Source organism: Silene latifolia, chromosome 11, assembly GCF_048544455.1.
Source record: "Silene latifolia isolate original U9 population chromosome 11, ASM4854445v1, whole genome shotgun sequence".
Lineage (NCBI taxonomy): Eukaryota > Viridiplantae > Streptophyta > Magnoliopsida > Caryophyllales > Caryophyllaceae > Silene > Silene latifolia.
The window spans coordinates 865,673-891,783 of NC_133536.1; the positions used below are offsets into that span (position 1 = coordinate 865,673).

Genomic DNA, 26,111 nt, shown 5'->3' on the forward strand with positions numbered 1-26,111 from the left:
ATTCTATTCTATGCTTATTAAATTAATTAATTAATTAATTGGTATCATCAACTCATCATGGTTACAACTTAGTAGAATATAACCCAACAAATAATACATTAGTTTTTGGTTTAACTTTGAAAATTGTTTTGTCTTGCTTCTTGTTTTTCTTCTTCCTCTTTGACCTTGTTGAGAGTTTAAACAACAACAAAAAAAAAAAAAAAACTGAAGAAATATTAGTTGTGTAGGATAATTAGGTGACATATCTCCTGCGAAAGAAAGAGTAATGGATGAAAACAAAGGATCTTCGTATCGCCGGCGTTATGATATGGAGGCCGGAAGTAGTCGTTCTGGTGAATTACCTGATCAAGAAGATGATGATGACTTTACTGGGCCCTTCGATATTACAACCACCAAAAACGCTTCTCTTGAAAGTCTTAAACGTTGGAGGGTAATTTCTTCTTTTCAACTTTTTAATTTATTTATACTGTAATTTTTCAACCACCAAAAACTGGGTTGAAAAAGTGTGGATGTGACACGTGTCATGAAAAAAAAAAAAATCAAGGTAAATGTGTTCATACGTCCTTCATGGAAAAAAAATATAATTGAGATTAATGTGTGGATACAGAGTACATGGAAAATATAATTGAGATTAATGTAGATACAGAGTACAGACTACATTGCAAAAATATTTGAGATTAATGTATCGATACAAAGTAACTACAGGAAGAATATTAGTAATAATTGTAAAAATATGTTCACAAAGTCAAAGTACAATGTTTCTACTACTCTTTCCTATTCTATATATTCTTCCCTATTTCCTAAAACGGATTATTCAGATTTTCTTCCCCTTTCTTATTTTAGAAACTTTTACTCTTATTTTATTCATTTCTCTCTCGTATCACCAAACCCCACCCAACACTTTTACTCATATTTTATTACTTTTCTTAAAGTTTTGGCCCCACTATTCCTTATTTAACTCATAATTATTCATCCCTCCCTCCAACCACCAAATCCCACCCAACTTTTTACTCTTATTTTATTACTCTCCTTAATTTCCGTGCCCATAAACAAGGAGAAGAATACATAGAATTGGAGGGAGTATAAAATTAAGAGTCCTCCTTGAATGCACATTGTAAAAAGTAAATAAGCAAAATACATACTGATACATTGTTTCTAAGATTGTCATTCATATAAATTCATCAGCCAAATCTTCCTCTCATCACACCATTCTCCTTTCAATCTGTTACAATTCTTTACCACCATCAAATATTCCAAATCGTAATCGTTCAACACCTGCACATCATCACCATGTTGAATAAAAAGTAAGATATTCATAATTCATATCAATACAACTTTGAAAACCTGCATCAATCTCAAACAAATGATTTATTACAACAAACAAATCCAATAAGCATTAGAATTAGGGATCAAAGAAATAACAAAAAAAGTGTACAAACCCCATATACGATTAAAAGCTACGATTAAAGACTGAAATGTGTCGCCATTTTTACTTGTTTGCAAAGAGGGATTTAATGGATAGAGAAAACAAGAAGAACGCATGCGTTGGAGGCGTGGAACTAACACCAGCAAGCAAGCCAGCAAGACAATTGTTAGTTGACCAAAACGGGTAAAATAATTGACCACTAACAAAAATAATCAAATATTTTATCTTTGTCTTCTATACAAATGGTATAATATTTAATCAATTTTAAACTTAAAGCAAATAATACCGTCTTAAAAGAAATTTTATGTTTACCTAAATAGTAAAGGGGGAAAAATTTAAGTTATAACAATAGTAGATTTGGTTATTTTTTTGATTGTAATTAAGTTGTGTTTTATATTAATTTGACCGTCTTATAATGTCAGATCGTATTACACAACAATTATTAATAGAATAACAAGTCTTGCTTTAGACCGTCAGAAATAAGACGGACTAAATGTCACAATTTTTTAATAGAATATAATCATTACCCCCTTTCCGTTCTTTGGGCCAACATGCTCATGTCCCCACTTGCGCATAACCACCACCATCGAACTCTCTCTCTCTCACCCTCAAATCCATTCGATGCCACCCTCTACCTGCACTACCCTACGACGCCAACCTCTGCCTTCACCGCCCTTTCTCCACCGTCCACCACCAACGCCAACCTCTGCCTTCATCGCCCTTTCTCCGCCGTCTTCAACTTCTTTCCCATCTTTTTCCTTTACCATCTTACAATCAGTTAAATTAAGATATATCGTGTGGGGTCCCAATGACAAGTGTATAAATCAAGATATATAATATTTTAACCTGTTACGAAAGAAGAATGTAGAAAAGAAAAAGTAAATAACAATTCTCTAACCATGATAGTTAGAAATTCTCAAATGCATACCGTTAGTGAGTTGAGGTCGTGTATACCATCAACATTCTTGTAAATACTACTCCTAATAATTAAAGAGCTGACAAGCCTCGCCGACCAAATCCGAAACTGAGCAAACCCAACCTGTGAGAACCGAAGAATACTACAAGCTGAAAACGACTCGGCACGATCAATAACCCAACACGACTCGATAATCAGTGGGCCAAATTCAATTCGATCTGATATGAACCCGACCAGAATTGACCCGATTAAATTGATGACTCAATAATTAGTAAGCTTAATATTAAAGCAACTAGATTTTGTGCCCGTACGTTGTACGGGTTATAATATTGATTCGTCTCTAATTGTATTTTCGCAATTGAGAAGTTATGTTTACGTTCTTAACATTAGTTTTATCGTGAGAATGTGAGTATATACAAATACATTAAATATTTTTTTTAGAATATGAGTATATACAAATAAATTAACCTTCTTTTTTTAATGATTTGTGTATATAAAAGTTATAATCGCTATGCACGAGTAACTAAATAGTGTTCTGTTTGTAAGTGAGCTTGTACAAATGTAGTTTTTTTTTGCATCTGAAAAATGTAAGTTTTTCTTCGTAGAATAAATAATTAATGAGTTAAATACATGCCTGACTTACTCAATATTAATTGTTATATGTTATATTTGAAGAATAATTAGAAATTATTATTATTTTAAATATTTTAAATTACAAAAATAATTGAAAAATCAAGTTTATATATTTTATTAAATCAATATAATTTTTCCCGTGACCCGTATAAGCCCACCCATATTTAGTCTGACACGTATTCGAGTTTAACATGTATGAATCGCCTCAGCAGCCGACCCATCCAACCCGTTTGAGTGGTTTAGCAAACCTTGCATCAAAGTCATGTGGTAATTATCTAAATTTTGTAGTCTGACCCGTATTCGAGTTTAACATGTATGAACCGCCTCAGCAGCCGACCCATCCAACTCATTTGAGTGGTTTACAACTGTTTTAAAATTCTTATCATTTTAGCTTTTTACTTTTAAAGTTTATATATATACTAATATAACTCTTCATCTTGATTGGATAAAATTTCCATAAGTTTGGTGATAGTTTTACAAATAACTTTATCACATTGATCGGATAGAATTTGCATACTTTATCAATTTAAAACAAACTCACAAATAAAGTAAGTTCGTATTGACTTCTACCCATTGTCTGGTTTATTTGGAGTCAAACTCAATGTACATATGTAAAGGGTTGACAATTTTATCACATTGATCGGATAGAATTTGCATACTTTATCAATTTAAAACAAACTCACAAATAAAGTAAGTTCGTATTGACTTCTACTCATTGTCTGGTTTATTTGGAGTCAAACTCAATGTACATATGTAAAGGGTTGACAATTTTTTGAGCCTGAATGAACCTTTGCATAGGACAACTTATAGCAAAGGCATATAATTGACGGACTATTCCGAGGGCAAATATATGGCCTTGCTCCGAAATGCTCTTAGATTGGAATTTTTTGGCAAATTGGTGTTTATTAGCAAAATAATTAGAGAGTTGGGGTTGGTTTGAAACTATTTTGATTTATGGTGTCCACGTCATCAGTTTTTATTTTTTTTCCAGTTTTTATGGTAAGCCGCTAAGTTTCTTAGCGGCTTACTATTTCCCTAGCGGCTAAGAACCCTAGCGGCTTTACTATTCATTTTTTTTTTCAAAAACCGTCACCTTCTAACACTGATGACAGCCTATTCTAGAAATGAATAACCACCAAAGCCGCTAAGAAAGTTAGCGGCTTCCCTATTTCCCTATTTTTCATAAGCTTATGACATTTATTATCTAAAAAATGACAAAGAGACAAAGCCGCTAAGAAACTTAGCGGCTTTGCCTAAAAATTGGAAAAAAAATGAAACTGATGACGTGGACACCATAAGTCTAAATAGTTTCAAACCAACCCCAATTCTCTAATTATTTTGCTTATAAACACCAATTTGCCAAAAAATTCTTCGATTGGCCTATTGCCTTCAAACTATATATTCGTTGACTTACCTTTTAGTTCACGTACTTAAAAGTTTCTAAATGGTAAGAGATTATTTATTGGAGTCCCACTCAACTTACAAATCTAAAAGATAAAATTGATTACTTATGAGAGTCCAAACCAAACGTGATTTGGTGGTGCGTGCTATTTCATTTAGTTTGTGATGTCAAATACCAATATGAATAATGCTCAGCTAAAGAGATCGTTAGCAAAATTTAATCAAATTAACTATTTTTAACTATATTATCAATGGACCGTTAACTTCGGCTATGACACCTCCTCGATCTAGCAATAAGGTGAGCATTCCTATCCTGTGAGATAGGAGCTGTCGAAAATAATCCATAGCTTAAAATATGTTCGTTTTTTAGACAACTGTTTAAAATATGTTCGTTAGCTTAAAATAATAATCAAGTAGCATTGACACGTCTCAGTTCATCTTCTCGTCTACTTCTTCTTGCAAGCTTTTTCGATTTACGGACTTCACCAAGCTTGCTACGCCGTTTCAGTAGTCCACCTTCTACTTGTCATAAAGAACACCATCCCACTGCCGAGCTAAGTTTAGAGCATCCTTTAAGAAAAGTGATGACAGCTACTTGGCAAGGTGTATTTTGGCAAATTCTAATGTACAGCATAATCATCATCAGGGTATAGAGACGGTCCTTCAAAGTGAGAGTGTAAATACTTGAGCAAATCCACACTTTGTCCCTCGATGTTATTGTTCTACTCCAAACCAGAAACGTTAGCTAATGACGTAAATTGTTAGAGTTTATACCAATTTTTGTATGACACGAATCCATGACGAATTATCTTGATTAATCCATCTTATCAGATAACGTATAAATTATTTTATTGTATCTCGCATTGATATTTTATACTTCGTATGCCGTAAATTGTTCCACTTTCAGTTGAATATGTGCACTTCATTGTAATTTGTATAACTTCTCTTCCCTCCTCGTATAAGGTCAATCATTATCTGTTTATCATGTCAGCCATGTCGTTTAAAACCATTTATATCATTATATGCATGGAAATATGGGTATATCTTACGAACAACAAAGTGCGTTATTGTATATCTGTTTTGACATTATGTCTTAGATCTAAATTACGAAAACGTAAATTGTTAATTAAGAAAAAATTAGTAAGTCATGACTGGTAGCTAACGCAACAAAACACAATATAAAAACGGAAATTTGATGTTCTTACTTAATAAGGTAGCTTTTACCTTTACTCTTATATTCTTATCACAACCTTTATTTACCTGCAACAAAAGTAATACAGATGGTTAGTAAAGTAAAACGTACCATTAAAAAAAAAGAGTATTAAACGCATAAAGAAATAGATTTCAAAAAAATCAATGCACATGAAAAAGGGTAGGAGGTAGATGTCTCTGTACCAATTTTATGCAGGTGAATGAATTACCTTTATATATTAAGTCTAGTATTATATTTTATGGTAGTTTGTTTTCTAATTTGACTGAAACTCTTGAATTTTGACTTAAAAGTTTGTTACGTACACCAATGTAGTCTCTACGTAACATTGAAAAATTAGAATTTGGCTTAAAGTCTCGTACAAAAGTTATTCAAAGTTTATCTTATCAAATTCATATTTTAATTAGTTTGTATATTTAATTTATTTTATTTTATTTTTTTAAAATTTAGTAGTCTGTAATTATTATTTTAATTCGAGTGTTTTTAAAAACGTGGAGTCTCTAGAATTGCCTGAAAAAAGCCTCTTTTATATATATACTAGATTTAATGCCCGGTCGATGCCCGGGCCAATTTGTAATAGCATATGATTATAATGTAATAATACTCTAAGGCCGTGTTCTTTTACACTTAATTTTGCTAAACTGAACGTATAGAAGCTAAATTGAACTTATATGAGCTTAACTTTTTTAAAGTGAACTTATTGGAGCTGAACTGAATGGGTATTCGATCTTAACTTACAGGAAAATGGGTATAAATGAAGCTTAACTTTTCTGAATTTGACTTATATATAGGAGTTGAACTAAACTTATAGGATCGAAGCTTTACTTTTTTTTTTTTTAACAAAACTTATGGTACCACTAAGTTAAAACTAACTCTGATACCAAGTGATTAAATTGGATGCATGACATAAGTTAACCTAAAATTTTGAGTTTATTATAGGATAGTAATATCGTTAAAGTTAATCTGATAAGTAGATATTTCTTACTCATAGTGCAAACCAAGTCAAATACCTAGCTATAGTCAATCAATTTGTAACCTATAAGTTTGGTTGATTGTTTTGGAATAAAGTGGAATTGATTGTCTCTAATGTACTATCACTAATTCTTCTATTCAAAAATTAACCTCCGGGAGGACGGTGGAATTAATCTTCTCCTATTATACATAGATATGAAAGCTATCTATCTATCGTAGTGTGCGAAAGATTCAAAAGATTATCCCAAGTGCTAACCTTTCACCTTTCTATATGGTAAGAGTAAGCGGAGACGATTTAGTATTAACATGTTTTAAGTTTATATATCATTGGAAATTTAACTATTTGTAAATTACTTTATATTAAGGCTTTTTAAATAAGTTAAATCATCACATAGTCCCCTATTAGTTATAGATTATTAAAGGAATTCGATATATACGATCCTCCGTTCAAAATATAAGTTTGCCATTATTGCGGCACCCCGGCCTTCCCTTCCTCTCTCCATCATAATTTTGTTTCACAAATTCTCATTAAAGTCAGACATTAACCGTCACAAGTTGAAGACGGATAGTCCTCCTCTCACAATATGCAAGTGACACTATTTATTGGGTGCTCCATTTCCCCTACTTGCCTTTTCACTTGCCTTATTGTGATAATGTCCGTCACAAGCAAGACGTTTTGATTTTGTTTAGGGTATCGTTTGGTTAATTAAGTTTTAGTTTAACTTGTAGTGGCAAATTATGCTTTGTGTGTGATATTTTAGCTAATATTTGATGGTTATTCACTTATTCTTTATATATTTATTCTATATAAACCATACTTCCTCTTCTTTTTTATTTATTTATTATCACTCCACTTTTTCTTTTTTTGTCCATTTTCAAATTATCACTCCACTTTTTTTTGAGATGTATTTTTTACCAAATGGTTCTTATTAATTTCATAGGTACGATAATTAATCTAGGGTACGTTAATCTATTACTTTATGCATCTACTTACCAACTTTTTTATTTGTTTTGTATTGTTAATTGTCTTTCTTACTAATTGTTCCTTCCATGTGATCATTGACATTTAATATCTTATTTTCGTAATCGGGTAATCTTACTTTTTCCGAGTCTAGCTCCAATCTTAATTATTCTAATAATTCCGATGTTGATTATAGTCTATCTTTAGATTCTAAGATAATTAGTAGTTAATATGAAAGTTAAATATAATATTTTTTTTAATGGTTGGTTGGTTTAAACCATCCACGTAATATTAATAATTGAAGACAATGTAACACTATACACAGATAAAATAAGAAGTGTGTAGAAGGCGGATTTAACTAATTCCTATCATATTAACTCCCTAATCCTATCAACTATAAAACTCTATAAAGATAAAATGAGAATTATGTATATATAGTTATATACCATGCAAAATCATATATTATGTAAGTCACGTGTTACATGTCTGCGAATGTTGGAGTCTCTTAAGGGCTAAGGATCTCTAAAATTCAACATATAATATGAGTCGTAGGAAGAATCCTTCTGGTTCTAAAATTTGATTTTTTATCGTTATTCCCTCCGTTTTAATTATTTATTTACATTTATAGTGTCTAAAAATAAATATAAAGTATTGTTGAGACGAAGGGAGTACTTATAGAAAGTCTATTTCTATTTTCTTATAGAGAAAATTGAAGATCGATTAAGGAATCACATATTGGGAAGTATTTGTGAAAAAGCACTCCCTCAACTGATCGTGTGCTAAAACCAGTGAATTAACAAAATTATAACGTGTATTCATATCCTCATACTTAGCCATATACATTTATATTTATCAATAGAACTTTGTGCTATTGAAAGTTATATTATTAGTACAAAAAAAAAATAGGAAGTGAAAGTAAGAGTATCAATACTTGACTACTTATATAAAAGTATCAATGCTTATGCGTGCTTTATTCATCTTTGGGTGCAAATAAACGTATCAATTATGTCTCCTGCAAAAATGGACGAAACCAAAGTCATTAATTTAAACAAATTCACAAAGTTAGATAGTTACAACATCATCAGTAATTTTGTAGTATACCGTCTAATATACAAACGGAAAGTACGCATTTTTCGTTGACAATACCATTGACGATTGCACCTTGGTAAACCATAGTTATTGCCATCTTCAACCTATCAAACGAACAAAAGAAATCAGTTAGTAAAAACACCATTTAACGTCTACTATATATCATAATGTGAAACTAAAAATTGACAAACAAATTGACAATTAACAATTAACAATAATAATTTGATATTGTGGCTTAGAACGTAATAAGGGTTTATATATACAAATAGAATTTGTATCCTACTCAAATAGATAGTGTTTAGTTGTGTATAATTCTCTTATAAAAAATACTTGATGATCAAACTCTATCTTTAACTTTAGTTTTTTTTTTCCTTATAGATTTATTTAGCATTATTTATTAAGCTGGAGTGTTTTGACAATGTTGGAGACTCTATAAACGCTCGAAAAAAGCTTCCTTTATTAATATAGATAGATATTGATGATTTGGGGTTCAGTTTGATATGTTTGACTTTATAATGAAATAAGTAAACCAAATAATGGTCGAACACCAATATTAACTCATAAAAAATGAAGGAATAGATAAAATCGCTAGACCAGACCCAAACCCGACCGGTTAAATCATTTGACCCAAAATGACCCGAAAGAGAAGGTTAACTCAATATGAACCCGATACGACCCGACCTAACTTGAATCGAGCCAAACCCGACCCAACTGCATATGTTGATGATTTGTAGAGCAGTACGCATGAGAGCATGAATTGATGAAAGTAATACTCGTATATTGCAGCAAGCAGCACTAGTTTTGAATGCCTGCCGGAGATTTCGATATACATTGGACTTGAAAAACGAAACAAAGAGAGCTGTTACGCGGAAGATCAGATCACATGCTCAAGCTATCCGAGTAAGTTTTCTGTCCAGCCTTTACACCTTCTTTTGTTTTCTCTGGTATTACTCACTTCTCCAGTGATGTTCAAATAATACGGACTACTTTATCTCAATTTATTTATCCCAAATTTTTTACCTTGTTTCCTAATTTAGTATGGAAAAAGTTTGATTATCCCATATAATCAACTACGACTATCTATCTCCACATTGATAAAATTGTACTCCCTCCGTCCCGATCATTTGTTGTCCTTTGGTTTTGGCACAAAGACCATTGAAAGGGGGCCACTTAGTAAATGATAAGTGGAACAAATTGAGTGTGAATGATCAAATTGCTCAACAAGCAATTGACTGAGACACTCGAATATAGAAAAGGACAACAAATCAAATGACCGGGACACAGGGAGTATCAATTTAAGGTTTATGAACTATGGTAATCCTAATTTGGTTTTCATTTCTTGTTTAGGCAGCAAATCTTTTCAAGGAAGGTGCAGAACAAGCTATAGGTAGCATATTTTTGTCATTTTTAATTCCATAATAAATTTGTACTCCAATAATGTCTCTAAATAAATAGTTAATTGTTGTCATATAGGAGTAGTATCACAAGAACACCCTGATGTTCAACATGGTAATTATGGAATTGAGCAAGAGGAACTTTGTGCTATGTCTAAAGAACATGATCTCTCTGCTCTACAGCGATTGGGAGAGGTAATCCTTCTACCACTACCCTTTTCCTTATTTCTTATGACAACAGTTATCGTTATAGCCGCAACGTTTTCCGCAAATTCAGTGTGTTAGCAATAAACAGATGTTATTTGTAACAGACCAAAATGAGACTTGTATCCCAGGATGGCTACTTCACAATAAATAGTACTGCAAGTTTGATGACATGTTTTGTTTTGTTTTGTACCATCATAATCCAAACCAAAAGACTATTGAGTCCTTGGTTCCATCGGCAATACAATTAATGACTACGGCTATAGGTAGTTACACTTTATTTGAATTGGAATTTGAAACCGTTATATGAATATGAGTTCAGGCTAATGGATTAGCGGAAAAGCTGAAATCAAATGTGGACAAGGGAATCCCTGGCAATGACGAGGATGTGCTGGAAAGGAAAAATTTATTTGGGTCTAACACATATCCTCAGAAAAAAGGCAAGGGTTTCCTGGTTAGTTTTTTTCCTTCTGTCAAACTTTAGATTCTGATTTACTAGAAATCATGATCCAGATAGCTCATATCTTCCATCTTTTGTTCATTGACTTTTGCTTTGTTGTTATCAGCGGTTCGTGTGGGAGGCTTGTCAAGATTTGACACTAATTATATTGATGGTAGCTGCCGTTGCATCATTAGCCCTTGGCATTAAATCAGAGGTGAGTTGGAGCTGCATGATGTTAAATACGGAGTATGATTATTTCTACATTGCTTGATAGCTTGAGTTTGTTTCTTGGATCTTGGCTAATATACAACACTAACTTTCTTGATACTTCTGTTTAGTTAATAGTTACTGTATATACTTTCTCCGTACTATGTTGATTTTCCCGGTACTTACTTTTGGACTACTATAGGGAATAAAAAAAGGATGGCGTGATGGTGGAAGTATCCTCTTCGCTGTCCTCCTTGTTATTGTTGTTACAGGTATTATTTATTTTCTTAAGTGGAGCAATAGAAAAATAGACCAGTGTTCATGATTTCTAGTACTTGTTTGGATGAGTGTGCATGTTCCACGGATGGGCGAGTAATGAAACCCCCACTCATCTCTATCTTATGTTTTGTTCTTTTTTCCTTCTTAAAGTTTTGTTTGTACTCCCATTATGAAGAAATCCTTGTTTTATGATATTGTCTATGAAATGGGTGAAGTTGTGTTCTCTTTTTTTTTAGCCTGTTACAAAATTTAATCTGCTAATGTTAACAACATGTCTGGATTATGAGAGCTAGATGCAGCTTGCTGCCTTCTTGTTACCATGTCTTTCCGAGTAAACTTCTATTACGGATAATAACATTAGCCATGTTCTTCTAAGCCTCCTGCCTCTGAAGAGGAAGTGGGTTGGATGTACTTTTGCATCGAAAACAGAGAGAAGTTGAATGTTAATGAGCCATAATGAAAATTACGACGAGAATAACAAAAAGCAACTGTTATTTTTCAATAAGCCAAGTGTAGACATTTATGCATAACTTTGCTTTATTCCCTATTACCATGATATTCCATGATATACATTGATAAATGTTGATAAATGCGTTGATTAGGAGAAAAGATGTTCATTTCCATGGTAGTTGTGTCACCGATCCTTTAACGTAATTACCAAGTCAATGAACCCATCATCTAGCTGGTTTGGTAGTTTCACCTTCTTAGTTTCGCGATTTGTTGGATATTGGGGGTGTGTGGTTCAACACTTTTTGGGACCAGGTTTAGGTTTAGAGGTTTAGAATGAGTTGAACCCAGTATGGGATTCAAAAAACCATGGGGATGTGGGTATGGGTTTCAAACCCTTGTGTATCAAAAGAAAAAGTTTTACGTCAAATAAAAATAAATATTGCTCGAGTTAATCCTTCATGCTTACGGACTAGCGGTGAAGAAGCATATTTCCAAGCTTTTTAGATTCTTAATATGTAACTTTATGTTTTCGCTTGTTTACTACTCCCCTCGATTCTTTAGAATTGCCCCATTTGATTAAAATACCCCTCACAAATCTAAGGTGGGGCAATTCTAAAGAATCGGTGGTAGTACTACTCACCGTTATAATTACAATTTTTCAAGTTCATCAATTAATGGTCTTGATGTATATCGTCTTGACGTATAATAAATATGAGCCGTGCAAGTATATAGTTTGGATAGTCGCATAAGCTCATGACCAGTCCATTTCTAATGTATTTGCCCTGCACAGTTTAAATGCTACGGAGTAGTTTTTATTTTCTTTTTTGATTAATCGAACTTTTATAATTATGGGTAAATAAAACCTAATAAAAATTTTGAACATTTTTGTGACGATTTATCTTAAGTTTGATCTATGGTTTGTGGTCTTGGACGTTTAAGAACTGAATGCTAGGGGGGAACTGGGAAGGTTATGCATAAAATAATTTTGCTAACATATAATGGTCCAAACATTTACTAATCTGTAAATTTGATAGGTATTCTTTTTAATTTTTTTTTTTTACATGAATTATTCCAAAGCAAAAAAAATAATCATCTTTTTCATTTGATTCATGATTCCATAAGAAATCGGTTAAATGAAACAACTGTGGGTTTTGTATCCATTCCAAAATTGAAAAAAAAAACATGGAACCAGGACTTTATCCGTGAGCCAAATGTCTTATTATGCTTTCAGTTCTTCCTCACCTTCCCCAAACAAACATCATAATATTTATAGTAAGTTGAGCCATGCCATTGTTTATTGCTTAGAGAGATTTTTTTTCTATGTTGTAGCCATCAGTGACTACAGGCAGTCTCTTCAGTTTCAAAATCTTAACGAGGAGAAAAGGAACAGACATGTGGAGGTATGCTTGACATATCATATTCGGAAACTGTTTCAAAGCTGTAATAAGTAATATCATTCCTTTCAGTATACCATGGTCTTAATTGCTATATGGATTTATGCGATGCAGGTGATTAGAGGTGGCAGAAGAACAGAAGTTTCAATATATGATATCGTGGTGGGTGATGTTTTGCCTTTGAAAATCGGCGATCAGGTGATTAGAAGTTTGTTTATCTCTTTTTTCATGGAATTACGTCTCTAGCGAGTAGTTTCTTCAGCTATTCTTTTGCTTCTTGTGTATATGATATATGCTTGTTCTCTTTCATTGTGTCCAGGTTCCTGCTGATGGAGTGCTAATATCTGGTCAGGCTCTTGCTATTGATGAATCAAGTATGACAGGAGAGAGCAAGATTGTAAGCTGCTTAAAGTTGTAAGTTCTCTTGATAATGCTAGCAATGATTTGAACTATGTTTGATACTCAGTTGGATTTCTGCAGGTTTCTAAGAATCATAAGTCACCCTTCCTACTGTCTGGCTGTAAAGTTGCAGATGGATATGGAACTATGCTGGTAGGGATTTCTATCTTAAACTTGTACAGGTGGTTTATTTATGTTTTAATATAGAAGTAATGCATTGAGTCTGTTTAATATCTGTAAAGCTGTTTAGAATTAGAATGTGTGAACTAGGTTTGATTCCTTGTTTGAGAGAGTACATTCATATAGTCACTTGAGCATTTAGTTTATACTTCATAGGTATCATAAAGTATTAAAACTTTTCCTTCAAAGAGTTTGAAAGAGTGATTTAATATGGGATTCAGAGTCAGAATAATTCTCATCTTAGGCTCCGTTAAAACTTAATTCTCAGTATTGGAAGTTAATCCAAATCTACATGAACACCATATTGGGAATTTCTGTATTGCCCGGCGTTCGGCGTAAAATGAGAATTCCCGCCGCCATATTCGGAAATTACCTACTTTCAAGGCCTTCCACTTAGTCTTAAAAAGCATGCATTGGGAGCCATCAAGCCCAAGGCACAGCGAGGAACTAGACAAAACACCTTGATGCACCTTAAGTAGTTAAGTAGGCCTTGTTGATAACGCGCAAGTAGCGAGACATTCTAATATTCAATTTCCATATTGTTTTCTTGTACTTCTTTTATTATGCTTTTTTCGTTGCCACATTCCCCAACTTTTACTCCTTAGATGCTAGGCTCCTTTCAATCCTTAAAATAGTATTGCTGCTCAAAATTTTATTCCGTAAATACTTTGTTTGTAAAAACAGTGCGCCTCGTGCCCACTTTTAACGCCCTTGTCTTTTTTGTCTGTTGAGGTTCTTAGTTTGGGATAATGTTTATATGGCTTGCTTTTAGGTCACTAGTGTTGGTATAAACACTGAATGGGGCATGCTTATGGCAAGTATTTCAGAAGAAACTGGTGAAGAAACACCTTTGCAGGTGAAATTCTGTGTAGTGTATATATGGCCATTTAAAGGAATATTGACGGATTCATTTGCTTGTTCTTTGGTTCTCATACCTATTGATCTCTCCAGGTCCGTCTGAATGGCTTAGCAACCTTTGTTGGTATTACGGGGTTATCTGTGGCGTCTGTTGTATTAGTCGTTTTGCTTGTAAGGTAAATTAAATGTCAGTTTAGTGCCTATAACCAAGTCTCAAGTCTATAAATTCCATTATTGATTATGTTTTATTTTCCTTGATAAAAGGTACTTCACCGGAAACACAAAAGAAACTGTTGAAATGCCACAATTCAAGGCAGGAGTGACAAGTGTTAGCCGAGCAGTCGACGGAGTAATCAAGATCATCACTATTGCGGTATGTGCAATTTTCGTCGAAATCTTATATTCCATTAAGATTCTCTCTTGTGCAAACTACAAATTCACATTTCAGGTGACTATTGTGGTGGTTGCTGTTCCTGAAGGTCTTCCGTTAGCTGTTACATTAACGTATGTATATTAACTCTGTAACTCATGTTTCCTCTGTCTGTATGTAAACCCTCTTACAATGACCACTATGCATTTTTGTATCAGCCTTTTATCTGTAGCGAGTGCTTTTGTGTAGGAATTAGTTAAAGAAACAGGATAAATGACTCAAGGTTTAAATGTATTCGCCTTTCTCTGTGGGCGATGTTATTGGCCGTAATATGTTCCATAATTGTTATCAAAAGTGATATTTTATTAAACCCAAAGTCAATTTGTGTCCCTGAAGATCGAAAATGGTATATATTGGTATATATATAAAAAGGTGGAAGTAATAACAAAGCCTGAAGAAGCCAGCCTCCTGTACTATGTCATTCCTGGTGGTGGCCAACTCCAGGTGGAAGTTTGTTCTAGTCCCGTCTAAAATCACTTTTGGTTTCTCTATCGGGCGCATGAGTCTGGTGGGCTAGAGGAAGCTAATGATGGTCTTGGATGATGCACCTGGTGTCTCATTTCACTAATTTCAAACCTCTGGATGGTATATTGATGCGCCTTTTAAACTTTATTGTCAGAACTCAGAATTGATGCACCCTGTGGGGTTAGCAAGCTCCATAACTCGGATTTATGTCCATTTTCCGATGCACTATGTTTCTGTCGATTAAATGCAACTCCATCATTCAATAACCACAGCCTAAAGGGCTACAATATGGCACAAAATAAGAATATCAATGGCAAGTAAATAATTTGACTAAAAAACCAAGTTTACTTACTTAGGTATAAGAAAACGAACATCTTTGTGGAAAGAGAATAGCAAATCCCTCTGGATGTGATTCTTGAAAACATGACCAAATTTTCTTCTGAAGATAATATGACTAATTAAATGATGTTATGTGATGCTTTGGAGCAAATTGAAATTGCGTTAACTGCATTATAGTTATGTATTACGTTTCTTTGGCTTACATCGCTGACTTATTATGTATATGTTTCTTCAATTATTTGCAGGCTTGCTTACTCAATGAGAAAAATGATGAGGGACAAGGCTCTGGTTTGTATATCATACTTTTTTCTTTTAAAAGTCAGATGTTATTAAAATCATCACTTTTTAAGTTTTAACATACTCTAAGAAAAACATATTGATACAAAAGCGGAAGCTTTAACGAATTTTTAACGAACTTAGAATCGTCACGTAGTAAGCGTGACGAGTTAACAGAATTTAACAAACTTGTAACGGATATTTAGCTTGTGATTCGGCCTTGAATACAAGCTAATGGTGCCCAACGAACAAACTACCTCGTTTTTTTGTTAGACGAAGATTTGAATTACAATCTCAAATCGGGTTTGTGATCAAAACTTGATCGGATTTTCTGGAATTTTATTAAAACGTTGAATGAATGAAAACCTAATACAAATGTTCCTTATATAGCTAACTAGGTCTCCTTAAACGACGAGACTGCCAAACCAAACAACTATAATAATATAATAATTATTCCTAACTTAACTAATAAGCTAAATAATTAAATCTTATTCCTAACTTAATTGCCAAGCTAGATATTTAAATCTAATCTTGGAATTAATTTTATTCTGACTAAGATATTATTTCCTAACTATGATATTATTTCCCTACTCGACTGCGTTTCCTCAAACCCGCTTCTTTCAACTCATCATTGGGCCTCCATTTAACAATAAGCTTAAACCGTCAGTGCAGCTTAGCCCCAACATAAGTAGTCATATCAATAGGTCTCGAGTTCGACCCCTGCCCCTGAGTCGAGTTAAGGATTATGTCATCTACTGCACTTGTATCACATATGCTCTTTCATCCTAAGCTCATCGTTCTAGCATCTTTCCTTGACAACATCTTAGAATGTGTTGATGGTGCATTAGTGTAGTAGTTTAAAAAGTCAACCGACCTTGATTTCCATGAGCCAACCTCCTATTTTGACATTAATCAACCAAACGAACATCTAAAAACCGAAACAAATAAATCAAAACCGTGAAAGCGAACACGAAAGCTTTCGATACAATCTCCCTCACAAGGATCCCTAGAGCTTATTTAAATCCTACAAATTAAAAACTTTCGAGGTTGCTATTTATGGAGAAAACAAAAACTTAATATGGTGAAACTCAAATTTAGGGCTAAAAGAAACTAAATATAACTAGTACGGAGTAATTAAGTTTAGAATGAACCTTATAATGACCAAATTGGTTGATGGTGAACCCTAAGGTGAAGATGAAGGTTAGGGTTTTTGAGAAAATAGAAAGAAATTGAAAAGTGGTTGTAGGTCATATCTTGTTGTTTACTATATCAAGCTGTTAACGAATTTACTATGCCAATATTTATATTACTACAGGTTAGGAGGCTTTCAGCATGTGAGACAATGGGTTCTGCAACTACCATATGCAGTGATAAGACTGGAACTTTGACTCTAAATCAGGCAAGTGGTTGGCTGCTCATCAAGTTGAGAGTATCTTATATGATTGTATGATGTAATGAGCATCTTAACCTTCTTTTCAAATGCACATGCAGATGACTGTTACTGAGGCTTATGTTAACGGGAAGAAGCTTGATCAAACAAATGATGGTTCATTGTTATCTCCTATATTGTCCAATCTGCTTATTGAAGGGATTGCACAGAATACAACTGGCAGTGTTTTTGTTTCAAAGGTGGTTTGTGTCTTTTCAAAGGGATTAATCTCCCCCATATCAACTCTGTTGTTTTTAGGTTTAGGAGTTTGTAGATGCATTCTCACGTTTTTGGTCTAAAATAAAAGTGTTCCAAGTATCATAGCTAGGTCATATTGTTGAGTGTCGGACATGGGTACACAAGGTAATATGAAGAGTCGGATAACATGGGCTATGAGACACCAAGGGAATACATGTGGGGGTCGGGGTGAGGGGAGGAAATGCCTCTATGTTGTAGCATTTGAAAATAATTGGCTCCAGTTCCAATTGAAGGATATGTCACTTGGTGCATCAAATAATGAGTTGTTACTGTCAGATTAAATATAACGATCCAGTAAAGGTTGTAAATGGAAATTATTCCTATGTATTGGGAGTTGTGACATAAGGCTGATCTCATTCAATTCTATGAAATCTTGATTCGGGATGGATGCATAGGGTGCTTTATTTAACATCTGAATTTCTGAAATCTTGACTGACCATCGTTACATCTCAGTGGAGGCTGTGGATAGACAATGTATGTTATGAGCTGTATATAAAAACATTTGGGCGATGGTTAAAAGAACTCTACTTATTGAGTTATTACTAAAGTTGTTGTGAGCAAAGTGAGCTCTACTTATCGAGTTATTACTAAAGTTGTTGTGTAACTTGTGTTAGTATACTTTAACTTGGAGTAACGAATAATCGCGATTAGTTATTCCATGATTCAGTAGATGAGAAATGAAACTTGTAAGCAGTGGTATTTAATCTTTAGTATTTATAGGGTGATGGAGATGTCGAGATCTCTGGGTCACCAACCGAAAAGGCCATACTCTCTTGGGGAGTGAAGGTACTTTCTATTCATGTTACTAATTGATTTAATTTCTACGGATTATTTACAATAATAGTTGATTTCTCTGCTTTACATGTTGATTTGACTCTTGAAGCTTGGAATGAACTTTGATGCTATAAGATCAAAATCAACAATCATCCATGCATTTCCGTTCAACTCTGAGAAAAAACGTGGGGGTGTTGCAGTTAAAACAGTAAGTTTCACTTAATGTCGCATTAGTTTAGTCTAGTTTATTTACCATCCATTTTTTCTTTAAAAGAGCTAAATGATTGAAAATTTGAACTGGCTAATTGGAGGAAAACTGTACGCTATCCTTGAATGACTTATTTGTGCAGATATTTAGGTTATTCTCTGATGATTAATTCTAGATTTTAAGTTTTAAGGGTGTTGGTATCTTTAAATTCCAACTCTCTTTTGCTTTGGCTATCCATAGTGTTGAGAACTGACTTCAGTCCATATAATAATCAAATGTGAGTCTCCCACATTCAGAAAAGATGTGATCACTTTATAAGCCAAGAAGCTACACCTATTTCCCATTGGTTTTAGGATGGAACATTAAGAAAAAATAGTGATTTGATCGCTTTATAAAACAAGGAGCTATTCTCTCCCCACCTTAAGGGTGTGTTTGGTTAGCAAAAGTGGAGAGAAAGGGAGGGGAGGGGGAAGAAGGGAAGGGAAGGGGAGGGGGACTGGAGTGTGGGTGTTTGGATACAATTTCCCTCCAAATCTTGCCTAATGTGTAGAGATTTTGATTAGGCTTGGAGGAGGGAAATCGGATCCCTCCAAGTCTCTCCCCCTCCATTTCCCTCCATCCTTATTTGCTATCCAAACAAGAGATTTTATTATATCCCCTACTCTCCCTCCCTTTCTTTTCCCTCCAATTCTTTCAATCCAAACACACCCTAAGGGTGTGACCCATGCCTGTTTTTATTATATGTGACTTCTGTCAAAACTTCAACTGCTTCAACTGCAGCTTCAGATTCAACTGCTTTACAGAGTTCTTGGTTTTCTAGCAATTTTTTTTTTGGAAAATTTCCTTGTTGGTGCCCTTAGTTTTGCGCAATTTTACTCTAGTCCCTGTGGTTAGTGACATGAGGTTTGAACTATTAGCTTAATGCCTTCAACTCTCCATGGCACCTGAGTGTAAATTTTCCTAGAATTTTTCTGTAGGTTATTGGTATGATATCTGATTCTGGATGAGTTGGCTGTTCTGTTTTATGAACTAAAGCTTTTGCCATGTGCAGCCAAAAAGCTATGTGCAGCCCAGTTCTGAAATTCATTTACATTGGAAGGGAGCTGCTGAAATTGTCTTGTCGTCATGCACTAGCTACATGGATGAAAGTGACAGTGTAGCTTCACTAGACGAGCATAAGGTGCAATGCTGAAACTCTGTTGAAAATTTTCAAGTTTAATTGCACTATTCTTTCACTTGAATCCTTTAACCAAAGAATTTATTAAGATTGTACAATCAGGAGATGGCCTTTTGGATAGAACATACTGCAAGTGTGCATACATAGTTTTGCGATATGCTTGGGCTTTTCTAACTATTCATTTATGCAGATGTCGTTTTTTAATAACGCTATTGAGCAAATGGCCACTCAAAGTCTTCGCTGTGTTGCCATTGCTTTCCGGCCGCATGAGTTGAATAAAGTGCCTTCAGATGAAGAACAACTATCTCAGTGGGTGATTCCAGATGATGAGTTGACACTGCTTGCTATTGTTGGCATTAAGGTACTGCTATTCAAATTGTACTATCTCAGTGCGTGATGCCAGATGATGAGTTTCATATGTTCCTTTTGGCTGTTGCTTGTTTGAGTGATTAATCATTGAACTGCAGGATCCATGTCGTCCAGGAGTTAGAGATGCAGTTGAACTATGTAAGGCTGCCGGTGTCAAGGTATGTGTTATTATATTCATAATTTTCTATTCGTGGTAAGTTGATAATTTTGCTAAATTATCAAATTACAAGGCTAAAATGGTTGCATGAAGATGGTTTTTCAAATTTCTATTGTCTCGTCTTTATTTTTACTTGCATGGATATTGGGGGGGATGGTAATATACGAATGTGTTATACAATTGGATTGTTTCTCTCAATCAACATCAATAGCAACAGTCAGATTCCTAAAATGATTTGGGATTTGCTAATATGATTCTTGGTATGAAATAGTCAATGTGAAATGGAAAAGAAAGAATAAGTGGGCAGAAGAGAAAACGTGATAATGAAAAAGCAAGATAGGTGAAAAAGATAAGTGTGAAGTGAGGAAAAGAAGAAGACACAAATACATGAAAAAAATAAGTGTGAAGGGAGGATTAGGAAAACACAATTAGTAGTCGGTATACAAATTAAGCGAAGAAAGTCATACAAGTGTGAAGCAAGTTTCTTTCATAAAAGTGTGAAACAAGTTTTTTCAAAGATATTAGAAAGTGGATAGTAATAATTAAATAAATAATTATAAAAAAAAAAAAATCAAAAGGAAAGTATGTCAGAGTATTGGGACTCATAATAAAAAGAGATCAATGTGGAAAAAACTGTCGTAAAAAAGCAAAAACAAATAAAAAAAACTCCATGTACCCGATTTTTTCTTTTCCTAGTGCCCTATCTAATGCTATATTTCTTCAAGCCTGAATAAGCTCATATTGTTTTCAGTCACCTTTATCATTGTTTTCTTGGGTAAGACATTAAAAAACTGGAAAAGATATCAAAAATGAGGAAAATCTGTTGAGTGAGAGCTCTAAGGGTGTGTTTGGATGAAGGGATTTGGAGGGGACGGAAAGGGAGGGAGAGTAGGGGGGGATCTAAAATCTCTTGTTTGGATAGCAAATAAGGGTGGACGGAAATGAAGGGGGAGGGATTCGGATTAGGATCCATTTTCCTTCTTCAAGGCAAATCAAAATCTCTCCACAATAGGAAAGATTTGGAGGGAAATTGTATCCAAACTTGACTCACTCGGTCACACCCCTTCCCCCCTCCTCTTCCCTTCCCTCCCTTTCTCTTCTTTCGTTCCCCATCCCCTCCCTTTCCCTCTTAATTTGGTATCCAAACAAGGCCTAAGGGGAAATTGAAGTAATGAAAAAGAATTGGAGAAGTAACATAAAACATTTTTTTTATCTGTTAAATTCCCTTATACGGACGGCTAAGGAGCATGACGAATAAATGATGGTCCTACACTGCCTCACAAGCTGCTGGACATGTGGTTGCCTGGCTGGTGACATTAAGATTCAAAGAAGTTGAGAATGGTTCTTCCATATTGAGAAGTGTTGTCCTTTGCATACATGGTGTTCTGGAGTTGTAAATACTTACTGTAGATTTATGTTTAGACCCATCGTACATTCTCCCTTAGCTGCTTCACTTCTGCTTATGAACAGACATTTATTTTAAAATAACTGAAAGAGAGCATCTAATGCTTCAGGTGCGTATGGTCACTGGTGACAATCTTCAGACTGCAAAAGCAATTGCCCTGGAATGTGGCATCCTAGACTCGGATGCTGATGCCAATGAACCGTATCTGATTGAGGGAAGAGTATTCCGGAACAAGTCAGAAGCAGAGAGGGAAGAGATTGCCGAAAAGATATCAGTATGGATTTTATTTCTGTGTCAAGTTTCCATGATGCTGTCTTCTATTTTGCTTTCCTTATTGTTCATCTAGTAATCATACTATTTGTTTTTTCTTTCCCGCTGTCAATCAAATATGACTGAACAGAAGGTTCGACTAATATGATAGGATGTAAACTGTTAACGTGATATTGATGTTAACGTGTTCAGGTTATGGGAAGGTCATCCCCAAATGACAAGCTCTTGCTTGTCCAAGCATTGAAGAAGAAAGGCCATGTTGTTGCTGTTACCGGAGATGGTACAAATGATGCCCCAGCATTACACGAGGTATTATGGCCTCCTAGAGTTGTGAATTGAAGATCACTTTACAGACTTTTGACCTATTTTAGTTTTATACTACCTTCATCCTGTTTATATATAGTCCCCTTTTCACCATTAATCAAATATGGAGTATATGTGAGGGTCAAGTTCTTCACGTTTGATTTATCAAAAGAACTATTTCCATACTGTCCTTTTAGAAAAGTTGCAGTTATTTCATATTGTAAAGAATATAGAGGTCAATGTGATGCTCTGCATCGTATACATACCCATGTAGGTTTTCTTTTGACCTCTTTCGGCAATGGATATATGTCTATTCTGGTAGTGAAATATTCTTCATTGATTTTTATTTCTCCTAAATTCTCCATTGTGGCTTTATATTTTACCAGTTAGTGTAACTTTACTTTGTGTTTTAGTCGGACATTGGTCTTGCGATGGGTATTGCCGGTACGGAAGTGGCAAAAGAAAGCTCGGATATCATAATCTTGGATGATAATTTTGCTTCAGTTGTGAAGGTAGGTGGGCTGCTGTAGTGTATGCTTGATGGTAAAATCTGCATTTTATTTGACTCAATTTTATAAGTTATTATTTTAGGCTTGTTATAGTAGTAGGTCTGATATGTTCCATATCTTTTGGAGTTAAAAAGTATCAATGAGTCCTATGACTACGAATGCTTTGTTACCCTTTTTCTCATAAATTCCCGTAATTTGTTCAGGTTGTTCGATGGGGAAGATCTGTGTTTGCAAACATACAGAAATTCATTCAGTTCCAGCTTACTGTTAATGTGGCTGCACTCATAATTAATGTGGTTGCTGCATTTTCCACCGGTGAAGTCCCGTTGACTGCTGTGCAGGTAGATTGCCAACTTTTTTCTTTTTGAAAATCCTTTTTCGCTGGAATCATATTGTTTTAGATGCTAGTCTTTAACAAGTTTGTTTTTCTGCCACACAGCTTCTGTGGGTTAATCTAATAATGGATACACTTGGAGCACTTGCATTGGCTACAGAACCACCCACAGATCACCTTATGCGCTCACCTCCTATTGGTCGAAGGTTCGAATGGGTCCCTTAATCAACTCTAGTTGAGCTGTTTATATGTTTTGACCTTTTTTTTTTTTTTTTTTTTTTTTTTTTTTTCGGGTTTTGGCAGGGAACCTCTTATTACAAATATTATGTGGAGGAACATACTGATACAGGTATGTCAATAACCTTGTCTGTTCTTTTGCGGAATGTTCAGATATGCCTAAGAAATTAACTGAATTCTATTAATGATATGTTGATATTGTGAATTGTAGGCTGCGTATCAAGTGACGGTTTTACTTGTGCTCAACTTCCAAGGTCGAAATATTTTGCATCTCCAGAATGACACCCACGAACATGCTGACAGAGTGAAGAACTCAGTGATCTTCAATGCGTTTGTCCTTTGTCAGGTGAGCAATTACCTTTATTTTCCACTTTAGAGAATTAGAGATTCTTTGCTATGGTATTTTGAGGTTCATAGCCATTAATGATATGTTACGGTATTTGCAAAAACTTGATTATTATTTGCAACTTTTCCTAAAAATAATGAAAAAACCTGCCACTATGATAGAATCGTAAGATGAAACATCGAAAGCCTTTCCTCTATATCCAGTTCTATACTTGTATGGATGAGAAAGTATCTTTGTATCAAGTCAACATTTTTGGTATTTTTTTTATACTCCGTACTAAAGATCACGATGCCTTGATCTCTTAAGAAATACAGTATATATGTTTTTTCTTTTTTGGTATTTGTGTCCTCGTAGTATCTATACTTTCAACAAGGCAATTTTAACAAAAAAATACTATATAACATCATTAAATGGTTGTGCAGATTTTCAACGAGTTCAATGCGCGTAAGCCAGATCAATTTAATGTATTTGAAGGAGTTATCAAAAACTATCTGTTTCTCGGAATTGTGGCTATTACTCTAGTACTCCAGGTGAGAGGCTCTATCTATCAAACCCACAAAAACTCAAATAATACCGTCGTACCCTATAATTGTGTATCCACTTGTGCAACCGTATTCCTAACTCGCAAATAAACCAATTTTCATTTTGTCAATAAAACTGACAGGTTATCATAATCGAGTTCCTTGGCAATTTTACATCAACCGTGAGGCTAAACTGGAAGTTTTGGCTTATTAGCATTGCCATTGGGTTTATCGGGTAAGATCACCAAATTACTGGGATCACTTTCCTTGAATGTAGTCGCATTGTGTCGGATTTTGAAAAACCATTTCCTGACTTTACTAACTCGTTCAGTTGACAATTGAGTTGAGTTTTTGATAAATTAGCTTAACTGGTAATGTCATGAACAAAATGCGAGTAAATAAATAGCACAGCTAATGTTCGTTCCACTTTAAACCAGTTGGCCCCTTGCTGCCTTGGGGAAGTTGATACCTGTGCCAAAGACTCCTCTGAGCAACTTCTTTAAATTTCGGAGATATCTTCGACGAAATCGCAGTAAGACTCGAGCCTTGATCATTCATGTTTTCTTCCACGGAATCCAAAATCATGGTCTTATTTGATTCATGCTTTTGTGTTGCTTGTTTCAGGTTCGGTAACAATAACACAACACACGGATGGAAGTGCTCACTAATTTTCAACTCGTACAAAATTGAAAGAAAACAAGACTTCTATTATTCCACTCACTTCACACTCATCTTCTGATTCCATTTTTGATGATCATAATATATGTTAAAGCTTTATAATGATTGTGATATAATATTAAAATATGTGCATTTGATATCATAAGTCTTCTATAAATTTCTATTCTAACAAAAAAAACAACAATATATAAAACAAAAAATATGGTGAACTCTTGCCTTGTCAACTTATTGCTTATAGAAATTGAATAATACTAACTAGTTTTAATCCCGTGCAAATTGCAGGGTATGCTTTTAAATCATGTTATTATAAAATTATTAATTTCAAGATAAGTTTTTTAATGATCATCTCCAACCTTTAGCTAATTATCTTTAGGCGATAAAATCTTTATATTGTTTATTAAACAATTTTCAATCACAAATTGAGTTATTAAGTTATAATTAATTTTTTAGATCTGAATTATAATTTTAATTTGTAATTAGTGCAAATAATGTGTAAGAGTCAATTTGTCGAGTAGTTCTTGTAGTATGGTACGTCCTATTGTTATCTAAATTTGAGTTTCTACTTTGTTTTGTTACTCAGATAACTTCATATAACCTTGACTTAGGAAGCGGCGAATGTAGCAATTGACCCCCTTAACTTTGTCTAATCGTGAGATTAAGCCCGCCTCATTAGTTTGACAAAAAGTGTAATTAAGCCCCATTAGTTTAAAAGATGTAATTCAACCCCTTATCCAAAATATCATGAGAAATTGAATATCTCATACTACAACACAAATTCTTAACCTAAAATATAATCATATTTGGGATATATATATTTTTAATTTCAAATTGATAGTTTCGAAAAAAATTAATAAATAATGTAAAAATATATATTTGAAACTAATTCACAACATATAATTTTTTATAAAAAAAAAATTAATTCTTAAAAAAATGTCTTTCTTTTGTAAATAATGAGTTTTTCTTCTAAATTTTTTAGCAATTCTCAAAAAGAAGTTGATCTTGGGCTTCAGAAATGTTTTATCTGAAAAACAAGGGAGTTTGCCCCATGATTTTGTACATTTTGCTGAAACTTGAATGTTTTCATGACTAATGTAAAGAAGTGAAGCCCAGTTTATGGGACATTTGTTATTTGTATACTTTGTCAAATGATCAAGAAGTAACATTTCTTGCACGGTACTAAATATCGGTTTCAATCTTGATATCAGATTGCC

The 26,111-nt window shown here is 34.1% G+C and overlaps 1 protein-coding gene across 4 annotated transcripts; it reads left to right on the top strand.

The window, feature by feature from the left end:
• On the top strand, positions 1-25,042 carry LOC141610571 (calcium-transporting ATPase 10, plasma membrane-type-like). Of its 4 annotated transcripts, none has more exons than XM_074428715.1 (34): positions 1-430; positions 9,395-9,508; positions 9,956-9,995; positions 10,082-10,197; positions 10,529-10,660; positions 10,773-10,862; positions 11,058-11,127; positions 12,914-12,984; positions 13,093-13,176; positions 13,298-13,375; positions 13,459-13,530; positions 14,330-14,413; positions 14,509-14,591; positions 14,680-14,788; positions 14,864-14,919; positions 15,895-15,937; positions 17,241-17,324; positions 17,417-17,554; positions 18,333-18,398; positions 18,496-18,594; positions 19,664-19,774; positions 19,962-20,132; positions 20,239-20,298; positions 21,812-21,976; positions 22,165-22,281; positions 22,689-22,787; positions 22,988-23,125; positions 23,224-23,324; positions 23,422-23,467; positions 23,567-23,701; positions 24,124-24,231; positions 24,366-24,457; positions 24,660-24,754; positions 24,847-25,042. In XM_074428715.1, the coding sequence occupies exons 1-34, from the start codon at positions 266-268 to the stop codon at positions 24,888-24,890; spliced, it is 3,276 nt and encodes a 1,091-aa protein (XP_074284816.1). In that variant the 5' UTR covers positions 1-265; the 3' UTR covers positions 24,891-25,042. The 4 variants fall into 4 exon arrangements, with proteins under 4 accessions (XP_074284816.1, XP_074284815.1, XP_074284817.1 ...); XM_074428714.1 differs by having other exon boundaries at positions 108-430; positions 19,646-19,774; XM_074428716.1 differs by lacking the exons at positions 19,962-20,132; positions 20,239-20,298 and having other exon boundaries at positions 108-430; positions 19,646-19,774.
• Positions 25,043-26,111: the final 1,069 nt, after the last annotated feature.